Genomic DNA, 21642 nt, shown 5'->3' with positions numbered 1-21642 from the left:
ATCAAGCACTTTTTGTCTGGAAAATAGGTGAGCGAGAAGAAAGAGAGGAGAAGGTTAGAACAGACTTCCCAGAGGTACACGTTGTTAGGAGGAGAATTGTATCGAAAGAATTTCGATGGGCCTTTACTGAAATGTCTGGGTCCGAGGTTGTCACAAGAGGTGCTGGCAGAATTGCATGGGGGAGATTGTGGGAGCTATTCAGCGGGAAAGACCACTGCACATTAGCTGTTAACCCAGGGCTACTTTTGGCCTATATGAAAAAGGATGCTGTGGAGTTTGCTAAGAAATGTGATAAATGTCAGAGGTTCTCTCAATTGATATTCGCTCCTGCCGAACCGCTGCATAACATGTCTAGTTCGTGGCCGTTCGCTATGTGGGCCATGGATATAGTAGGTCCGCTACTCATGGCCAGTGGCAAGAGGAGACTCATGTTAGTGGCCACCGATTACTTCACTAAGTAGATAGAGGCAGTGCCATTGCAGCAAATAAAGGAGGAGTAAGTAATCAAGTTCTTATGGGAAAATATCATATGCAGGTTTGGGTTGCCATATGCATCATCGCGGACAATGGAACCCAATTCACAGGGTTCAAGGTGAAGGATTTTCTACAAGCATATCATGTGAAATAGGGGTTCTCGGCCCCATACAATCCAGAAGGCAACGGACAGGCTGAATCTTCTAATAAAACCATAATGAATAATCTCAAGAGGAAGTTGGAAGATAAGAAAGGGGCTTGGGTCGATGAGTTAAATCACGTACTATGGGCTTACCGAACTACTCCGCGGACCACCACAAGGGAGACTCCATTCTCACTAGCTTATGGCATAGAGGCAGTAATTCCGTCGAAAATGGTAGCATCCACAACCTGAACTAGAGCGGTTGAGGAGGGTTTGAACTAGGGCATTTATCAAGAGATTTGAATCTGGTAGAGGAAAGAAGGGACTCCGCGCGCATCAAGTTGGAGGAGTATCACCGACGCCTGCAGAGGGAATATAACAAAAGAGTAAGGTCGCGACGTTTTCAAGTGGGAGATTCTGTACTCCGCAGAGTGACCCCTAGTACCAAAAAGGTAAATGATGGAAAGTTAGGTTCAAATTGGGAGGGGCCCTATACTGTAGTGGATACTGGAGGGGCTGGCACTTATAAGCTGCAAACTATGGAAGGGAAGTTGATAAAGAGACCATGGAACGTGAGAATGTTGAAGAGATTTTACACTTGAATGTAATGAGAATCTAAGTCAAGAGACTTTAGCTATCTGTAAATATATAATACAATGGCACTTTTGAGAGAGTAATACGACTAGTGATGAAATGCTTAAACAGCTGACCGAAGACAACAAAGGGGATGAGCCCTTCGCGGACGAGAGGTCCAACTTGAACCGGGGCAAGATGAGTTTCCCTTTAACGGACAGGAGGTCCGAATCGACTAAGGGCAAAGTGAGTTGCCCCTTTCGCAGATATGAGGTCCGAAACAAACGGGGGGCAAGGCGAGTTGCCCCTTCGTGGACATGAGGTCCAACTTGAGTTGGGGCAAGATGAGTTTCCCCTTCACGGACATGAGGTCCGAATCGAACTAGGGGCAAAGTGACATGCCCCTTTCGCGGGCATGAGGTCCGAAACAAACAGGGGGCAAGATGAGTTGTCCTTTCATGGATGTGAGGTCCAACTAGAACTAGGGCAAGACGAACGTGGGGTGGCCTCCAGATTAATGAAGATAGCAGAGTGGGGTCTTAAGGAACAAGTGAGGGCAAATGGAGTTGCCCTCGAGAGGATCCCACTATACTGAATCTTACTACACTGCGACACATCTAAATTTATTCTTGCAACAAAAGAGTGGACAACAAGAACTTGGACAAAAGAGGGCAATATAACGACACTTGCTGAAAGAGAAAACTAACATTCAAACTATGCATATGAGTTTAATTCCCATCAAAGAATCAATCGGAGGGTAAAGGCGAATGAAAGAGTGAAGGGTCAAATGCTTGACAACTCTCAAACATAAAGTAGCAAGGTGCACAGGGATACTCCGAAAATTACAAAGAACATAGGAAAGAAATACAAGAAGCAGCATTTAGACTTCTTCATTGATTACTACCTCTGCAGCCTCCTCAATAGCAGCATCCGCAGCTGTGTCAATAACCCCAACAACCAGCTCCAGAAGCCAAGACCTCAGTAAAGGAGATGAGGTCCGCGGGGATCACAACAATCTCAGGTCCGACGGCTGCGGCAGGCATGTTTGGCAGTAAACGGCCCTCCTTGATGAGGCGGTCATGTTCCTCCTTAATCTTTTTAGCTACCCGTTTATTCGCCAGGGCTTTGAAGCGCTCTTGGAGCTTATCCATGTCGAATTGGTACTGCTTGAGGAGAGTTGCAGATCGGCCCGATGATTCCGAGAGAGCGGCCATGGCTTGTGTCTTGTCTTTGAAGGAAGGAAGGCCCGATGGCTCGAGGCGTCGTTGACCCCGTCCATGTATGTCTGGTGTGAAGCCTCAGCGCTCTTGAGCTCATCTTGAGCTTTGAGCTTATCCAGGGCCGTGGCCTCTAATTATTGTTGGAGGTGAGAGCATGTCTCCTTCAGCTTCTCCAGGCGGGCAACATCCTTCTCTAGTAATTCCACTTTGGATCTAGCGCCAAACAGCCCGCGGATCATATAAGAGATATCCAGGCTCATCTAAAATGAAGAGAAAGGTTAATACAACCTAAAGTAAAAATAAAAATGAAAAGGAAGACAAGATTGAAGAGTACCTTTTCCTAGCCAGTGTAGAAGGAGATCTTGTGCTGATCAAACGAGCCGCCTTCCGCGTAAGCAATGTCCTTAGGAAGGTGAGACCCGTAGAACAGAGCGGAGGCCACCGCAGGATTACCCAAGGACGAGTCATTGATATTGACGGTGCGGCTGCGGACCTTGAAAGTGGGGCAGAAGGTAGTTAGGGGATCGGCGGACTCTTTTCCATATTTGCCCGCCAACTCCTTGCCAGGCCGCTGAAGTGGGCGAGCAGGAGGGGCAGGGGCGGTGGGGACTAGAGCGTTCACAGCAGAGATTGGTTCATCCGATGCAAAGGTCTGCGGATGCCTGGGAAGCGGTTCAGATGGAGAAGTGGTGGGGGCGGAAGGAATGACTTGATCACTACATCATCATCTGAGTCACTGTCAAACAGCTTTCTCTTCGAGACGTCCATGTCTGAGCAGGGAGAATCAGCGGTAGGGGAGTGAGGGGATAGGTATTGGTCCTCCCAAGTAATAAGAGATTGGTAAGAGCGAGCGGTGGCGGGGGCAGATGTGGAATGAGGAGTGGGTTGTGTAGGTCTGCGATTATTAGTTGTGATGGGGTGGTGTTTCTTGATTTGAGGCCTTTTCACAGGAGGAGGAGAAGCCCGAGGTTTTCGTTCTTTGGGGGGAGGTGGACGGTAAAAAAGGGGCGCTGTATGCACCAATGGTTTGCAGTTGAGGGTCAGATAACAGTAGAGTGACTGTGGTGGGGTCAATTCCCAGAACCGCGGTTTGAGAAGATCCTAATTCGTGGAGCTTCTGGAAGATGGTAGAGATCACGTCGGCGTGGATGCGTGACTTCGAATCTGGTCTCCAACATGTACAAGGAAATCACAATATTAAGTTTCATACAGCTAACTGCACATACAAGGGGAAAGATGCAAATGGGACTCACCACTGGGCAGAAAGGCGAGATGATTAAGAGTCAAGTCAGGGGGGAGATCTGCAGACATAAAGTTTTCAGATACATACAACGGATAGTGATGCCACATCTTGTTCGAAGTGGTGACGTGAAGGACAAACGGCTGTTTCCTAGGACGGACACAGAAAGAATGATAACCTACACTTACGTCTTTGGTGCTCTTTTTTATGTAGTAGTGAGCAATCATATCGCAGCATGTTATTTTGGGCACATCGGATTTATTGTAATGGTTCGCGGCGTACATGACTCGCCATAAATTACCAATGCCTTGACAAGGAGGGATGTTGAAGTGGTTGCATACCTCGACATCCAGGAGAGTTAAGGGGAAGTAGAGTCCAGCAACGATCTGCCCGACCGTGGCCACCAGACACCCCAGTTTGTGGGGCACTAGGTGGGGGAAGTAGGTTAGGTCAGGCACGTGTTCCAAAATGAAATCAGCGGGAATGCCATAAGCGGCTTTGACTGCCTCTAAATTAGGTCTACGACTATGAGGCAACGGTGGAAGAAGAGCAAAGTGTTGCCCAGAGGTGGAGGGGGCCTCGAATGGATCAAGGGGAGGGGGCGAGGCCACCGTGTTAGAAGGAGAGGAGGAAGAGTCGCCGGAATCGGAGTCCGACATCAGAGAGAGTGGCAGAAAAAGAAGATGCTCAGTTTGACAATGGGAAAGAGAAATAGAAACAGTTTAACAAAAGAAAACAATGCAAGAAAGAGAAAGCAGGAGAAAAAGACCAACCTGAAGAGGTAAAAAATCAATCAGGTGCTGGAGCAATAGAAGTGGAAAAAGCACAAGGAGCGACAGCGCCACCAATCGGAGAAACAAAGGCAAGAGGAGTAGAGAGGAAGAAGAAACACGAGGGGAAAAGTGAGAGTCTGAATGAGAGAGGAGGAAGATTGAGTGGGCTTTTATAAGGGGAGGGGTAAAACAGCAATCTAGTGGTGCTGAAATCGAGGGGACACCAAAAAGAGCCACCCGAAAGGCGACAAGTGGATGCACAGAACTCGAAGGGACATTGATCTCAGGCACATGTGGCCAAGTGATGCAGATGAAGGGATAGACCGCGACCAGCAGAGAGGGTGAGAGCCGGGACTCTCGACCCCCCGATCGTCTGGGGATCGCGGACTCGAGAGAGGGCATTTGTAGTGGAAGGATCCGGGGTATTGTAGATCAGCAGTGAGATGAACCCGAAGTAATCTACGTTGTGGAGGTGTGGTGCACAAGATCGGACTGTGGACTCATAACTCCTGTATGGCCGCAAGATAAAGGGACAGATAGATGGCTGGGATGAAAAGGGAGAGTGGTATAAAGAGAAAGGAAAGTGAGAAAAGAAGAGAAGGTCTTTTCATTATCAAAAGGGGGCGACAACTAGAGAGAGAAGAAAAAGGAGTGTGTTTGTAGAGAGTGAGATATAACAGTTTGAACAATAAAGGAGTTTGGTTCCGTGGTGCATCACCCTTTTAACATAGGACCTATCGCCCGGCTAAAGGTGGAGAGTCAGAAGCAGCACGAGAACCAGGAGTGACAATCCTATATTTTGGGGTGCTAATAGTCTTGAGCAGATGGTGAGATGACTTTTGAAAGTACTTCGAGATACACAGCTGATCGAGCCCTCGTTTAATAGACCAAACTTTTGAAATAAGTAGAGCTATAGGTGCAACCAAACACACTCTTAACAGACTTAACCAAGATTACCCTATAGAGAATCTGGCAAGCCGCAATAAGCGATATTATAGAAGTAATAGGCTTTCTCAAGCGGCCAAAATAAATCACGGATAAATGGAATCGAGTTTATATACAAAAGTTTTATTTGAATTGAAGGAGATCATAAGTAACAAGCCATGATTAACGATCCTTCTTTTATTGGAATGGAGGCCTCAAAACTTATGAAATCCTGGTTGATGTTTGTAGCGCATCAAATACCAACACAACTGTCAGCCTGATTAAACATTAAAGAATCAAGAAGAAAATCCGAATATAAGCAGGATAGGGAAACAAAAAGGAAGATCAACAAAAAACATCATTCTGAGCAAATTATAATTAGCTCAAAAAGATGGGGTTGGTACAGTTCCAATCTGTCTTGAAGTAATGAAATCAAAATTATCATAAAGAAGGTAAGGAAAAATGAGAACCACATATATGTCTTTACGGAGCTCTGTCAAAAGGCTTTGTGTCGTTGTAACAAACATCCCAAACAGTATCCGTAGCATCCTTTGCAGCCGCTTCGGAGCAATTTGGATTACCTTTGAGTGACATCAGAACTCTTCTTCTGACACATTCCTATAACATCAACAAACGAAAAAACACAACAGTAAACCTGTAATAAATCCTCTTCTAGAGTTACATTCTTGATTTCCAAAGCACAGGATTACACTTTCAAAAAGTTTAAAATGAATTAACCACATAGAAGATGATGATTCAGAACACCTAGCAGTCTGAGACAGAGTTAAGAACATTTTTGTTTTTAAGAATTAAGTTGGGGTTAGGCAGACCCCTAGGCCCTACCTGTTTATTAATCAAAACTCAAAAGAGTTACATAATTGGTAAACCATCGTAGATTTTGTCCTCCTACACCAAATCAACAAATCCATACCAGGAGAGCAGCAGGAGGTACAAAGCATAATAAACTCTCAATGTGAACACATAACCAACCTGACTCATACCACGTACCAGTTGACCACAAGTGTATTGCAAAACCTCTCTTATGTTACAGAAAAAAGACGAACAATTTACATCATAATGAGTTCATACGACAACCAAATAGATAAACTTCGTTATGTTGAGTCCAAGCCGGATATAGTATCAGTGAAGAAACTGAGAACAGTTTTTCAAATTTATTCATCATGAGAATATTCAAAAATTTACAATTTAATTTTATCTATTGAGACTCGTGGGATAACCAGTGCCTCCTCTCACTCCACACTAGTTTAACCAGCAAAATACACATTCACAATTTCCTTTTCTCAAGATCAAACTCAAACGCCAGAACAACCAATTGCATATTGTTACATTTATCTTCTTGGAGCAAGAAAATACAAAATTGGAATTAAGAGCATCTCTAGTGGTGGTAGTATCACCTGCAAGTTTGAGGGCGAAATTTGAAGAAAGTATCCTCAAATTTTGACCAACTCTAGGTAGACGCAAATCTGTATATAGGGTCTACCACGCGTGCCATTGGTACTGTCGTGCGCCATTACCAATGTCGCGTGTTATCGAGTAAAATGACGCAAATTTTACAAATTGTTTCGTTCTCACCCCACACTCCAAAACTATCTCTACAACCATTTCATTTTACCATGACTTCTTCTTCATCATTGCAAAAAACTAGCCAACATACCGACGTTGGCGAATCAACTCAACAATCATGTTATTTTGATACACTCGATCAAGAGAGGTGCCAAATTTGCACCTCAAGAAAACACCTTGCATTATCATGCAAGTATCTGAATGCAAGGTATCCTAAAACATCACATTGCCAAGGTTATATGCTTATATATAGAAGCTGTAATGAAGATGGTGAAGAAGTAATATTTTTGAAATGCATGTATGATATATGCCTTGGTATGAAATATATATATATGGAGACAGTTTGTTGATATGCATGAATCCTGGCGAGGAAGATCATTGGTATAGGTATTGCCCTTATGCACAGATATCATATCCAAATGGTTGTGATAGTGTTAGAGAGCTGAAAAAATTCGTGAACCTTGAAGGAAAAGGTCTTGATCTATTGAAGTGTATAGTGTGGAAAATGTGAGTGGTTGGGTACTGTAATGGAAAAGGTTGAGAGTGGTTAATCATTTTATTTTTTATGAATATATAACGTAATATGTTTATTTAATATGAATGAACTTTTATTTAATATAAATATATGTTAGTTTAAATTAAAATATATATATATAATAAAAGAGAAATTGATTAACATTGTTTATTGATGATTAAGAAGAAACATACATCTACGAAATTAAATTAAATTACAACAATTGACTCAACGTTAGTCACCCCTAATGCTTCATAGATGCTCGACAAAATCGCTTTTAAATCTATCATACATAGTCTTTAATTGAACTCGTAGAATCCACTCAATGTAGTGTTCCTGAGTAGGTGGGATCTATGGTTTCCCTTCTAGATCAGGAATGTACCTCCTCATTTTATAATTTTTATTCTTAGCTCCGATTATCATATTGTGCAATATGATACATACTTTGATAACAGTACCTATTGTCTCCACATGCCATAATTTGCAAGCTTTTGCCAAAATCCCAAATTTAGATTGCAAAACTCCAAAAGTTCTTTCAATATCTTTTCTTACAGCTTCCTGCATCGTTGCGAACTACTTCATCTTTAGAGCATTAGGTTTTGAAATTGTTTGTATAAATGTCGCATAGTCAAGATAGATACCATCAGCTAAATAATAACCCATATTGTAGCTATGATGATTTACATCAAAATAAACAAGTAGGGAAGTATCATTGATCACGTGCTCAAAATACCGGCGAGTTGTACAACACGTTGATGTCATTGTGTGACCTTTACATCCCAAAGAAAGAATGTCATATCCACAGGTCTTCGGTTGCAACAACTTTGAGAATAACAAATGGTTTTCCAAAACGACCATTGTAAACACTTTGCCATCCAGTTGGACATTTATGTCATTCCCAATGCATACAATTAATACTTCCCAACATATCCGGCTATCCACGTTTGGCAGAATGTGCAAGCAAGCGTTCTGTGTTTGCAATATTTGGCTTTCGCAAGTAGACTGAACCGTACAATTTGATAATTGCATCACATAAATGCCTCAACGCCTGGTTTCCAAATTGCTCGGAAATGCATAATTGATTGTCAATTTGATCAGCCACCGTACTATAACAAAAAATACGCAAAGTTACAACCACGTTGATCAAAGGATCTATCTCAAGTTTACCAGCATTGTTAAATTTAGGCTGAAAGTACTTAAAATGAGTCTGAATATCGTTGAAGATGGTAATGAATAAAAAAAATTCATACGAAAGCGCCGTTTGAAATCCTTTTTCGGAAAAACAGGACGATCGAAGAAGTAGTTGGCCTCCAAGATTTCCAAAGTCAAAACATAGTTTCTATGTTTCACTTTTCGACCCTTCTTTGAACCACCATGTTGTGCCTTCAGAGCATGTGCTTGTGCGTGTGCAAGTACAACCAAACTGTGCTTCATAAGGGGAATGGCGTTAACAAATTCCTCATCAAGACTATCTACCGAGTCTTCCGCCGGAGAAGATGAAGAAAAAGACGACGATGAAGAAGAAGACGATGAAGATAAAGATAAAGACAAAGATGAAGATTGAAGGGGGAAAAACTCATACACTTCATGATCTATTTTTTGGCAATGTGCATGTGTTGTTTGTTAAAGATTGATGTGAAATGGTTAAGTTGTTTGATTAGAATGTTTGAGTTAAGTGTATGTAATTTGAAGAAGGAAATGAGTATAGATATATGGATATAGAATTCCGGCCATTTTTAGCCCCTTTTTTTCCCGTTGGAGCACGCGATAGTGAGAGTGTCGCACGACATTAGTAATAGCGCGGTGTGCTGGTCAAAATCAAAAAACATTTGGGGCGACATTACCATTGTCGCGCCGCATCCGCATCCGAAATCACAAATTTGCATCCACGGATACGGCTAGACAAGTGATAACTCCAAATTTACTTCCACCTAGAGTTGGTTTTTCGCAAAATTCCAAGTTGTGGAAGCAAATTTGGAGGTGATACTACCACCTAGAGATGCTCTAAAGGCAGGAACTTTGTATTAGCTCAGACTGCCAGACTCCACTAGCTGTTCAAAGGTAAGGGTATCGTATTTACAATTCAATACTATCTGGTTTCTAGTTTTCCAATTAGGTTGCAAGCATCATGTTCACTTCTTGGCAGAACGGGGGATCTAAGGCATGGCTCACAGCCCCCACTAACCTTCTACAAAAACAAAGAAAAATATTACTATATTTAGTTATTTACTATTATGTACTATGGAAGGGCAGGTATTCATCCATATTAAGCTGTGAGCCTACACAAAACGTCCTTGATCTAGTCATCTAGTACCACACTATATATATACCCGCCTTCAGAAATAATTTGTATAGTTCAACTTCATAACCCCACCCACCCCCCACAAAAAAAGTCCCGGTTCTGCCCCTGCTTCTTGATGCCCACATCCACTCCATTAAATAGTTTACACATTCATATACAGAAGCGAACAGACATCCGAGGACAAGTACCCGTACACGCACCAAGATGTTTGCTGTCAAAATTGCTCAGAGGAAACCTCAAATGACAATTAGTGCATTTGCGAACACTGACTTACAGTAGACTACTTACCATGACAAGCATTATGAAAGAATATTTTTTGTTTACTTGAGTTTCAGAAGAACCAGAACTCACTTGTTCCTGACCCCGCAATTTCATGAATCCACGCAACAATTCACGTTTGTAGTGGCAATCACCACTTAGATGCCCAGCACGAATCTGAACAGGGATAAAAAATAGTAATTACAGAAACTCCTTTCCAACAATTGGTACCTAAAGATAGACGAAAGGGGGAGGGATTACCTCACTGCACGCATGATGAGCGCAATTTGTCCAGTCCAAATTTTTAGCCCGGCAATCATCATAAGCATGAATCAATTCGTGTATAACAACTTGGTTGACCTCGTCTTGGATGTTCATGTGGTTACTACATACTATTATCTGGCACAGACAACCAGAGATGGGTGTTACTACTATTATCTGGCACATAAATTTCCAGGTACTTTTCCGCTGTTAAGTTCCACAAATGATACTAAGATCTCTTCTTTCGATTATTCTGCTCTTGTATCATATGTGCATTTTATTTTTCTTCCGTATGTATATATATTATACGCAACAAATGATGGACTAGTAAACTAGCCAAATAAACCTAATAAGAAGACAAGGGTCATTACCCCTTTGCCACGAACATAACCACCAGCAACTTCTTTCTCACAATTAACAGCCTTGATGAAGTTGTTCCCCATATAGCACCCAGACTTGTCGAGATGTTCTCTCAAAAACTTTACCATTGGAACTGTAAAAATAAAGAAGAAAATTAGTAAAAAAATAGTAAAGACAGAAACACAATAAGAGGAAGTTACTTGTAAAACTTGTTTGAATCATTTCTTGGCACTCCTCTATTGTTTTCCCGCGATTGGCATTGGAAAAAAAGCTTTCCGAACCCATGGCTTCCTCTTCCATTATGACTCTCTTCTCGATGCAGAAAAATTACTAATTCAACATCTACTAAACTACATTGAAATCCGTCGGGTTATTGGAGCTTCAAAGAAAGAGGCAAGTTTTTTGAGAAAGGGGAAATAGGTGTTTAGTAAATGGGCTGGATATGGTTACGGGTTATGTTTTTTTTTTAATTGACCCGGACACTTTTTATTATGTGCGGGTTTAGTGGGGTGGCCCATTATTTCTTTTGGGTTGTCGCCCCCATCTGCATAAGGGTGGAATTCGAGCTAAACAAACCGAGCTTTACCATGCTCAAGCTCGGTCGCTAATTACACGAGCTTTAAATTGAGCTCGAACTCGGCTCATATAGTTAAATGAGTGAGCTCGAGCTGAGCTTAAATGAGCCAAGCCCAAGCCGAGCTCTGAGCCTTCGGTTATTTTACACTATAAATATGCTATTTGAACTAAACGAGCCGAGCTTCATCAAGCTCATTTGTTACACGAGCTTTTATTTGAGCTCGAGCTCGGCTCATATAGTAAACGAGCGAGCTCGAGCCAAACTTAAACAAGCCAAGCCCAAGCCGAGCTTCGAGCCCTCGGCTCAAATTCCACCCTTACTTCTGCAACAGTTTGTGGTTGACATCAAACCCGAAAAACATAAATAGAAAACCTCAAATTGATATTATGAATTGAGTGCGTCTTCAATTTGCATCACATTGAGTAGACTCAATGAGCACAATTTATTGCCTTTGATTTGACATCTTTTTCATTGAGATTTGGGCTTTTGTGAAAATTTTCACTCAAAAAATTTGTCTTTTGTGCAATACATTCTCAACTCTTGGTTTGAGTGGATGAAGAGTGTGGATTGGTGTACATTGAGTGCATTTGACTTTTGGCGCATCGAAGAAAATGTCTTCTAAATTAAAGAACTAACAGAAAAAAAAAAAGTTTCTAAAGATAATGTGAGGAAATAAAAGAAGAGGGGTCGGAGAACCAGTTCGCAAAGAAGAGTTTTTGTTATGTGACTGCTTGCAAATCAAAATAAGATAATTGAATGTAATTTTTGAAGTGGAAACAAAGAAAATTGTATTATGAAGATCAAACACCACGAATAAACTCTTTGAGAAGGAAGGAGCATGTAGTGTTTTGGAGGAAGAGAACCTAGATTATCATTTATTCATGGATCCGAAATGGTGTGTCTATTGCTCGCGTACATGTTTTAGAGTTTTAAGTGCTTGGAAATATGTAATTACGTATCTATCCTTGCAATTTGTACTACCCAAAAATTTAGGGGGTGAAACTTTTGGGTACCCTTGGGATTAAAAAATTTGGCTTAAAACCTGTAATACAATGCCTAATTGAGAAAAGCAAGTTTTCACATTATATATAAGATAAGCAATTGTTCAAATATGTAAAATGAATGTGAACGTATGTACGTGTGTGTGTGGAGAAGGTAAGGGAGAATTGAAGTAACTTACGTGCGGTTGATTCAAGATGGTAAGAGTATTCCCAATGCAAACAACAACTTGTTACCTCCACATAGAACTATTTCTCCTCGTTCTTACTTTATTTGTGAACAGCTGCTAGGAGTTGCGCAATGCAGATGTGATTTTAAACTTCGGACGGGATGTTTCATTCTGTCTGAATGTAAAAAATGAAAAAAAAAAATGATTCGAACGGAATGAAACATCCCGTCCGGACAAAAAAAAAAAAAAAAAAAAGACTTGCGGCGCAGTTTGTTGCACGATTGTCCTAATTATTTGTAAAACTCGTTATCATTATCAATAAAATTTCCACTTGAAAAAAATAAAAATAAATAAATAAAAAAAACACTTGAGACAGAATGAAACATCCCGTCCGGACAAAAAAAAAAAGACGGAATAAAAAGTTTCGTCTGAAGGTCACAAGTCGGCAATTATCTCAGTAGCAAGTGCTACCCTCCTTGTAACTTAGTGAAGACTACCATCATTGTCACCCTTGCATTGCGCCCAGGGGCGGACCTAGGAGAGGATTGGACCTGGGGTCAGCCTAGAGTCCTTTTGCTGCAAAAAAAAAAAAAAAAAAAACTATACTACCTAAATTAAAGCCCAATTGCCAAGGCAAAAAAGTCTGCCCACATACTTAGAACTTGGGCTTGAAGGATTAACAACCCAAAAGGTCAAAAATATTTGATGCTGACCCATTAAACGTTGATAATAAGGATGGTTTGTTATCAAAGTATTCCTTATTTCCTTATTTTCTTAGCTGATCTCTCTCTCTCTCTCTCTCTCTCTCTCTCTCTCTCAAAACTACCATCATTGTCACCCTTGCATTGCGCCCAGGGGCGGACCTAGGAGAGGATTGGACCTGGGGTCAGCCTAGAGTCCTTTTGCTGCAAAAAAAAAAAAACTATACTACCTAAATTAAAGTCCAATTGCCCAAGGCAAAAAAGTCTGCCCACATACTTAGAACTTGGGCTTGAAGGATTAACAACCCAAAAGGTCAAAAATATTTGATGCTGACCCATTAAACGTTGATAATAAGGATGGTTTGTTATCAAAGTATTCCTTATTTCCTTATTTTCTTAGCTGATCTCTCTCTCTCTCTCTCTCTCTCTCTCTCTCTCAGGTAAATGAATTGGAATAGTTAACGCCCCTCAAGTCAATTATTGATGTTGTTGTCTTAGATAATTCTTCTAAAAAAAAGCCAATTATACTTCTCCAAAGATTCTGAAAGAGCTTTTGAACATTATTAGTGATCATGTGAGGGGTAAAATTAATGAGGAAGTTGGAGATGTTAAGTTTTGTATTATTGGTGATGAGTAGCAAGACGTTTCAAATAAAGAACAAATGACTCTTGTATTAAGATTCTAGTTTCATGTTACTGGCCTTATTTATTTTTAGTCTTGAATTTGTTTTGTTTAATGGTAATTGTTACTTACTGTTGTTGCTCTTGAGATCTGTTTTGAATGAATAAGTGTTGTGCTTAATCAACTTCATTTTCTCCTTTTCTAGAGTGGTTATTTATCTAGCTCATAAGTTGCTTTAATACAACTGTCTAGGACTTCAAGTATTTTATTCTTATTGATTATGTTTTGTTTTTTATCGGAATTATACTAGAGATATGTTTTGCTAAGGAACTGTCATGAACCTATGCCTCTTTCTCCCTCATAATCATAAGTAACAGTTATATAGTAAACACAATGGCATGTGCTCCATCTTTTAGGCTTTTATCCCATGGAGAGTTGAAGTCTTGGGTCCGCCCCTGATTGCCGCCATTGTTTTTGGCTCAATAAGGATGACAAGTTGCTATTTCCCTTCAAAACTACTTTCACTGGGAATGGGTGAGTTATGACAACTTCCTGCCCATGGTTCTTGGTTTGCCAAGTTATCAACTTATCATTATATATTTTGGTATTGGAAACATACCTTACTTCAACCCTGAAAAACTTATCTTTGAATTCTCTTATTATCAACATTTAATTGTTCCTCTCCAAGAGAGAAAATTTAACTAAAGGTCTACTATTAAGGTGGTTTAGCGAAAGACTCTACGGCTATGGCTGACTTGTAAGAAGCTCTCTCAAGGAAGTGTTAGGGCACTCTCATTTCTTAGCTTCTAGTGCCATTGAAGGCGCATAGAGATGATTGTGTGTACAATAAGACTAGAGATCTTAATCTAGAAGACTCTGTCTTGGGTTCTCTCTTCCATCCAGCTAGCTACACCAAAGGATTCATTCTCTTTCACCAGCTAAATCCAAATAGAGGTATCAAATTCCGACTGACTTTTTCCAATCCTTTTTGTTTTGTTTGATGGCGGTGCCTGCCTAAGGTGGTAGTATATACCAAAGTTACGGCAAATCAAAACAATTTCTTTCTTTGGATGTTGGTCTTGGTTTTCTGTGCTGAGATGAGGCGTCTGTAATAGTTTCACAATCAAAGCGTAATCACAGATTCACAAGAGACAACACACTCCGATTAGATCCAGGCCAATTTCGATCAGATCTAGGTCACCTCCGATTAGTTTATATAAGAAGATGCTTTCTGCTCCGATCAGCTAATTAACTCAATCACTTTCTTTCTCCATCTTTAGGGTCTTCAAAACTGTCTATTCCTATTGATTTTCCATCTTCTCCCTTTTTTTATGAATATTTTTGCAATGGAGGTGTATCTATTGTTTGTGTGTGATGGCATCAGCGGTATTTTGGGGAGAAAAGTAACGGGTTCTGATGAGATACAAATTACTTTGCAGAAAAGAAACTAGGCCTTAATTAATCGATTTCTTGCTTGTTTGTGGGGGATGAATTGATAGGGGGGGGATTTCCATTGATAGCTGAGATTTTTCTGGTCGTGCAAAGTTAGTTTTTTCCGGGTCTATTGTATGAGCTCATGAAACACCAATTTTGGATGATGTTGTTGCAGTATTGATCAGAGACAGAGACAGTGCTCCATTTTCAATCAATCTGCGAATAGCGTTTTGATGAGCATTTTGGATGGTGGTAAGAAAGTGATTGAATGTTTATTCCTTCTGAGTTTCGACAAGTCGGTTGTGACCTATGTTTTGATTCCTTCTAAGTTTCAATCGGTTTAGGCTTTGTGGTTTCTTGTTCAAGGCTTTGAGTTATATAGTTGCAGGTTTGAGTTTGTCTTGGTGGATTTTCTTGTTGCAAGACCAGTGGGTCAGTGAGGGTGTACGCAGCTGGTGCAGAGAAGAATTCTGTTGCTCAATGATTGTCTATGCTACTAAGACCGTACCTGAGTAACTGCTTGATAGTTACTGAGACTGTGGATGTGATGATACTGTTGAGCAAATGACTGATGACACTCATAATCCATCCACACAAGGTGTTGTTACTTTGAACGGGTTCGCGGCTTTTGTCCCTTCACAAAAGCCTTTGGTGCAATGATTATATCCTGGAATTATAGGGGGATGGGCTCTAAGGAAACAGTTTTGAACCTTAGGAGCCTTGTGAAGCAGTTTAATCCAGATGTTTTATTTCTAGTAGAAAAAATCTCTTAAATATACTCAAGTTTTTGTTGTAGATCCAGTAGGGCAGAGTGGTGTTATTGTAGTGCTATATAAGGATAACATATCCTTTCAAGTGATTGATGGTTGTAAACATGCAATATCGAGCACTTTTATCAATTACCTTTCTAATGTATCTTGGTATGTATCTTTCATCTATGGGGATCCAATGGCACATAAAAGACGTGTCGTATGGGATTATCTCAGAGCCTTCAAAAGGGTTTTCTCTGGCCCGTGGCTCATTTTGGGTGATTTCAATGCTGTTGTGTGCTCTGCTGAGAAGGAAGGGGGGAATCCTATACCCCCTAGACATTTGGATGATTTTGTTAGCCTCATTAATGATCTTGATATGACTCTCTGGACCATCTTTCACTTGGTCGAATCATAGAATGGGGGAAGCTCGCCAACATTAGAGAAAGACTGGATCGAGCTATTACGAATGTGGAATGGCTAGATGTTTTCCCTATGACATGTGTTTCACATATTGCAACTTCTTTGTCTGATCATGTTGCTCTTGTTCTTCATATGACTGGCGTGGTTGATAGTGACCCAAAGCTTTTCAGATTCCATGATATGTGGAGTAAAGATGTTTCATGTGAAGGCGTGATTGAAAATTGTTGGAGTCACCCATCCTTGGGGTCACCATCTTTCATTCTTAATTCTAAGTTCAAGCTTCTTAGAACCTCTTTTCGAATGAACATGGAATAGGGAAGTGTTTGGGAACATTTTTACCCAGATTAAAGAATCAGAAACGAAGTTAACTTCACTTCTCTCGAAACCTGTTACTGATGTCAATCTTCTGGAGATCAAGGAAATGAGAAACAATATTATGGACCTATATTAGAAAGAGCAGTTATACTGGAAGGATATCTCTCACTCAGCCTCTGTGTTGGATGCGGACAACAATACAAAATTTTTTCACTCCTTTGCTAGCTTTCGGCGGAGAAGGAATTGTATTGATAAAATACAAAGAAGGGATGGCACATGGCTTACCTCCAGACAAACTATTGCCACCGAATTCCTCACTTCCTTTGAGGATATTTTCAGACCACCATCTAATCTGACTCTTCCTGTTTCTCTGAATACAATCGTCAATCTCTTTGACCCTTGTATAACTGATATAGAAAACATGTCTATCATCAGATGTCCTTCTATTACAGAGATTCGAACAGTTGTTAAATGCATGGGGACTCACAAAGCACGGGATGGCTTTCCAGCCATGTTCTATCAAAGATTTTGGAGGATTGTGGGTACTGACCTTGTTAAGATGGTCCAAAACTTTTTCACTGAAGGACAGTTTGGAAAATATCTGAATAAAACTTTCATTTCTCTCATCCCCAAGATAGACAACCCTTGTTACACTTCACATTATAGACCTATCAGCCTATGTAATGTTTCCTACAATATTATCTCCAAACTCCTTGCGAATAGGTTAAGAGGGTTGTTGCCTAAGTTTATCTTTCCCAACCAAGGTGCCTTTGCGCCTAACTGTGCAATTGGAGATAATATTGGAGTAGTACATGAAGTCATCCATAAAATCAAAAAAGTGAAGAAGAACAAACTAGGTCTTTTTGCTTTGAAAATGGACATGTCAAAGGCTTACGACAGGGTTGAATGGGTTTCTCTCCTTGCTATCATGAGTAAGTTGGGTTTCTGTGACAGAGTTATTGCTCTGGTTCGTTTTTGCATCTCTACTGTGAAGTATAATGTTTTGCTGAATGACTCCCCACTGAAGACCATCACACCGATTAGGGAGCTTCGGCAAGGGGACCCCCTGTCTCCATACCTTTTCATCATACTCTTTGAAGCTTTATCCAAACTTCTTCTACAAGCTCAAGCTGCACAAGCCATCTCTGGCATCAAGATCTCAAGGAGGGCTCCTAGTATCTCTCATATGCTATATGCGGATGATTTGATTATATTTGGCAAGACTTTACCGAATGAAGCTCACAATATCGATAAGATTCTGAGACTCTATTGTGATGCTACTGGTCAAATGATAAATAGAGACAAATCATCTATTCTTTTCAGTCAGGGAACAAGTCCTGATATACAGGAGTCGGTGAAGCACACGCACTTTGGAGGTGGCATGGATGACTGGGTCTGATATGTATCTTAGCTCGCCTATCATCTTTTCAAAATCTAAAGTCCAGGACTTTCGCTTTTTGCTAGATAGGGTGAGAAGTGCAGTGGCGAATTGGCAGGGGAAACTTCTTTCCAAGGCAGGCCGGACAACTTTCATTAAAGTTGTTGCTCAAGCAAAGCCAATTTATACTATGCCTGCGTTCCATATTCCCATCTCCATTACCTCTAAGATGGACAAGACATGTCGGGATTTCTGGTGGAATATCCCGGATAGTAATGCCATTCACCTCTGTAAATGGAGTAGCTTGTGCAAAACTAAAGCCGAAGGGGGTTTGGGTTTCAGGGATGCTCATTTTTTTAATTTGGCACTCCTTTGCAAACTTTTCTGGAGAGCTATGATAGAAAAGTCACTCTGGAGTGAACTCATGAGGTCTAAGTATACCAAAACGCTTACCCTACATAATTTCACTACAGATACTTCTGATGCTTCTCCTATCTGCCAAGGTTTGAAAAAAGTTAAGTCTTTTGTGGAATTGGGTGCGCTTTGGAGGATTGGGGATGGTGCATCGGTGAAATTTTGGACTGGCCAATGGATGATGGTGATGAACAAACCATGGGCTCTTCTTGACCTTGTCACCCCTCTTCCACCATGTGTGGACCTTGAACTTACAGTGGATGATTTTATAAATCCTGACGACTCTTGGGATTGTGTGCGCCTCTCTTCTCTGGTTCCTACTATAGTTCTTGATTCTATCAAGAGTGTGCACGCAAGCTCGGCCATCTTCTTATGATAAACTGTTGTGGAATTCGGCTCCAAATGGAAAATTTTCAGTAAATCTGCTTATGATTTTATTTGCTCTCTTAATAGGTCACAAAGTCAATGCTCAATTAATCCACAAAATAAGGATTTGATGGGAATATGGAAGCTCAAAATTCCAGCAAGAGTGAAACTTTTCTTATGGAAACTTGCCAAAAAACTACTGCCACTAGTAGTGCTTTGGTGGAACATCACATCAATGTGGAGAATTTTTTCATTTTTTGCAATGATCGACCGGAAGATTTGGATCATTTGTTCTTTGAACGCCCTTGGAGCAAAAGGCTCTGGTTTTCTTCTTGGCTCGGGCTCAGAGTGGAGAGTGAAGCTTTTATATCTCAAAGATGGTTTAACTTTTTTAAAGGCAGAGATAGTTCTTCTGAAAATGTTTCCCTATATGCCTCTGCTTTGTTGTACCACCTTTGGTGGCATAGAAATGATTGTCGGTTTAGGTTTGTTCGACCTAACCATGAACAAGTTCTTGCCAAAGCTTTTGCTGACTTGCAGGAATGGACTACTGTGGATAGTCCCTTGGCTATCTTTTCACAACAGATAGAACCTTCTAAAAGTGAGGGGGAATGGATTGCTCCTCCTTTTGGTCAGTTCAAAGTGAACTACTATGGTTTGTTTACGAAATCTAAGTTCTCTAGTGTTTCTGCAGCGATTATCAGAGACTGGAATGGAGTGTGTGTTGCTGCTGCAACCCAACACATGTGGTCCCTATCTCGCACTGAAGCTAGCTTTCTTGTTGTAGAATTTGTGGTTGATCCCGTCAGACAAAAGGGAGTGGTGAATGCGATCTTTGAAGGAACTGATCAACAAGTGATCAAACTCATCATTTCGAGGACCTCAAATAGGAATCATAGCGCTGCTGTGGAAGAGATGAACAAGAAGCTGATAGATATGACAAAATTTTCGTTTAGGAACACTTCTGTAACAAGGAATGAATGGGCTATAAAGCTAGCAGAGTGGCCTAGTTCTGATGGTCTTAAACAGTTTTATTTTTACTGCCCTAGGGATATTTTACCTATTTTAATATAATGTATGAAGGTTTTATCAAAAAAAAAAAAAAAAAAAACTTTCACTGGGAATGCTCTTAGAGCATTTCCAATGCAAGTAATTCCCCTCTTATCACCTCCACGTAGGCAGTTTTTCCCCTCTTTTCACCGTTTTGGTGAAAAGCAAGGTGAAACTGCACAATGCAAAGGTGAAAAAAAAATCTCAGACGGGATGTTGGATTCCGTTAGGAGGCTTTTTGATCGAGACTGAATGTAACATCCCGTCTAGTGAGTCAAATATCACAGACACGAAACAAGCCCATTTTCACTTTCTTCCAACACCTCCATTGCGATTTTCTTGCTGCCATTACCAATTTTTTTTCAATTTCTTCAATTCCTAATGACTTCTCCACCCACCCCCAAATGATTCCCCACCAACCTCACCACATGAAGAGCGTAGTAGATGGTTTGGAAGTTATAAAATATATATAAAAAAAAGGCAAAAAGGATCGTTGTCAAGAATACAAAATGTGGCGAGGAGGATGAAATTGAACTTGGGTTTAATTTTCCACCGCGTTGTGAAATCAAGGAACACCTACCATTAGTGTCAACATCGGTCCAACACGTAGCAAATCGAGTGGCGGAGTCTCAAGTAAGTTTTAGATTTTTTTTTTATGTTAATTATTAATTATTATTTATGTTAGTTTATATCAAGTTTGTTGTTGTGTAATTAGTTTGAATTTGTTGCATTGTGTTAAAAAAATTTGAGTTGAAATTATATCGTATTGAATAGTTTGTTGTATTGCGTGTAATATGAATGTAGGAAGTACACCTATGGAAAGTGCGTTGTGCACTTTCAAATGATGTGTCATGGTGATGTTGTTTGAAATAAAAAATGGATCCTAATTTTGTCACAGTTACCAACATTATAGCCGCCACACTATTTGGGAACTTTTTGAATTCAAATTTGGGACAAAATGATCAAGCATTGTTGTTTGGGATAGTTGAGCGGTGGTGGAAATCTACCAACACATTCCATTTCCTATGGGGTGAGCTTGGGATTATCCCTCTTGATTTCACAATGCTCACGGGTATCCCAATTGGTTATGGAGATGCCGTTCCTTTTGATGAAAATTTGGAGGTTTTTACTACGGCAATGAGTTTCTTCAAAGGTTTTGATTTGGTAGAAGATGATGAGGAAGACGAGTTCTTGAGATTATCGGCTGAGCAGTTTAAGGGAGGAGCTATAAATATGAGTTCGTTTACTTCGAGATACTTGAATAGGCTAAAGGAGAAGCCAAAAGACTATCATATTGGTGAGGAGTCGATCCAAGAATATGTACGTGGCTTCCTCTTCTACTTGTTGCGGTATTATTGGATACAGCGATAGTTTTTACGTGTCGAATTGGATAGCCCATTTGTCTCAAATGTAGAGAGGATGTGGGATTATGACTGGGGTCAATCCATCTTGGCATACCTTTACTGTTGGCTAGACCTCACAGTTGAGACGAAAGCCGCTAAAGGCAATTTGTGCAGCTTTGTTTGGATTATACCGGTAAGTCTTATTTATTAAGTTATTGTTTCATTTTATTTATTTATCTAATTATTAATGTTGACATGTTTATATATATATATTGATATTGTATTTTATCTATTGATTTAGTATTGATGGTACGAACATTTTCGTGTGATGCATCCTGTGTTGAAGAGGTTGGAAGAGAATGAGACTCATGACATGATTCCACGTATTCAAGCATGGGGACTTCATCGTAAGCAGAGGAGGTATGGGGATCTATCACATAATATTCATAACACTTATCAATAGATTGAGCTTTTAGGA

The 21642-nt window shown here is 40.4% G+C and overlaps 2 protein-coding genes across 2 annotated transcripts; one reads left to right on the top strand and one right to left on the bottom strand.

The window, feature by feature from the left end:
* Positions 1 to 5639: 5639 nt before the first annotated feature.
* On the bottom strand, positions 5640 to 11086 carry LOC147485861 (mitochondrial inner membrane protease ATP23-like). The gene is made up of 5 exons (XM_086571152.1): positions 10826 to 11086; positions 10637 to 10758; positions 10266 to 10403; positions 10098 to 10181; positions 5640 to 5964 (listed from the first exon to the last, which is right to left on the bottom strand). The coding sequence occupies exons 1-5, from the start codon at positions 10923 to 10925 to the stop codon at positions 5830 to 5832; spliced, it is 579 nt and encodes a 192-aa protein (XP_086427278.1). The 5' UTR covers positions 10926 to 11086; the 3' UTR covers positions 5640 to 5829.
* Positions 11087 to 18909: 7823 nt separating this feature from the next.
* LOC147485860 (uncharacterized) lies at positions 18910 to 19845 on the top strand. Its single transcript, XM_086573599.1, has one exon. The coding sequence runs from the start codon at positions 18910 to 18912 to the stop codon at positions 19843 to 19845; it is 936 nt and encodes a 311-aa protein (XP_086429725.1).
* The last annotated feature ends 1797 nt before the right edge of the window (positions 19846 to 21642 follow it).

Source organism: Coptis chinensis, chromosome 7 (genome assembly GCF_015680905.1).
Source record: "Coptis chinensis isolate HL-2020 chromosome 7, ASM1568090v1, whole genome shotgun sequence".
NCBI classification, from domain to species: domain Eukaryota; kingdom Viridiplantae; phylum Streptophyta; class Magnoliopsida; order Ranunculales; family Ranunculaceae; genus Coptis; species Coptis chinensis.
This window is presented reverse-complemented; position numbering and strand designations above follow the sequence as displayed.

What these genes read in the sequence shown, in the direction of transcription:
- LOC147485861 (XM_086571152.1), bottom strand. Translation starts at nt 10,925, where the DNA reads ATGGAAGAGGAAGCCATGGGTTCGGAAAGCTTTTTTTCCAATGCCAAT. An exon ending in CTCATCATGCGTGCAGTGAG is followed by an intron (nt 10,182 to 10,265) that starts GTAATCCCTCCC and finishes ATCCCTGTTCAG; the next exon opens with ATTCGTGCTGGGCATCTAAG. An exon ending in AATTGCGGGGTCAGGAACAA is followed by an intron (nt 5,965 to 10,097) that starts GTGAGTTCTGGT and finishes TTGATGTTATAG; the next exon opens with GAATGTGTCAGAAGAAGAGT.
- LOC147485860 (XM_086573599.1), top strand. Translation starts at nt 18,910, where the DNA reads ATGGAAGCTCAAAATTCCAGCAAGAGTGAAACTTTTCTTATGGAAACT.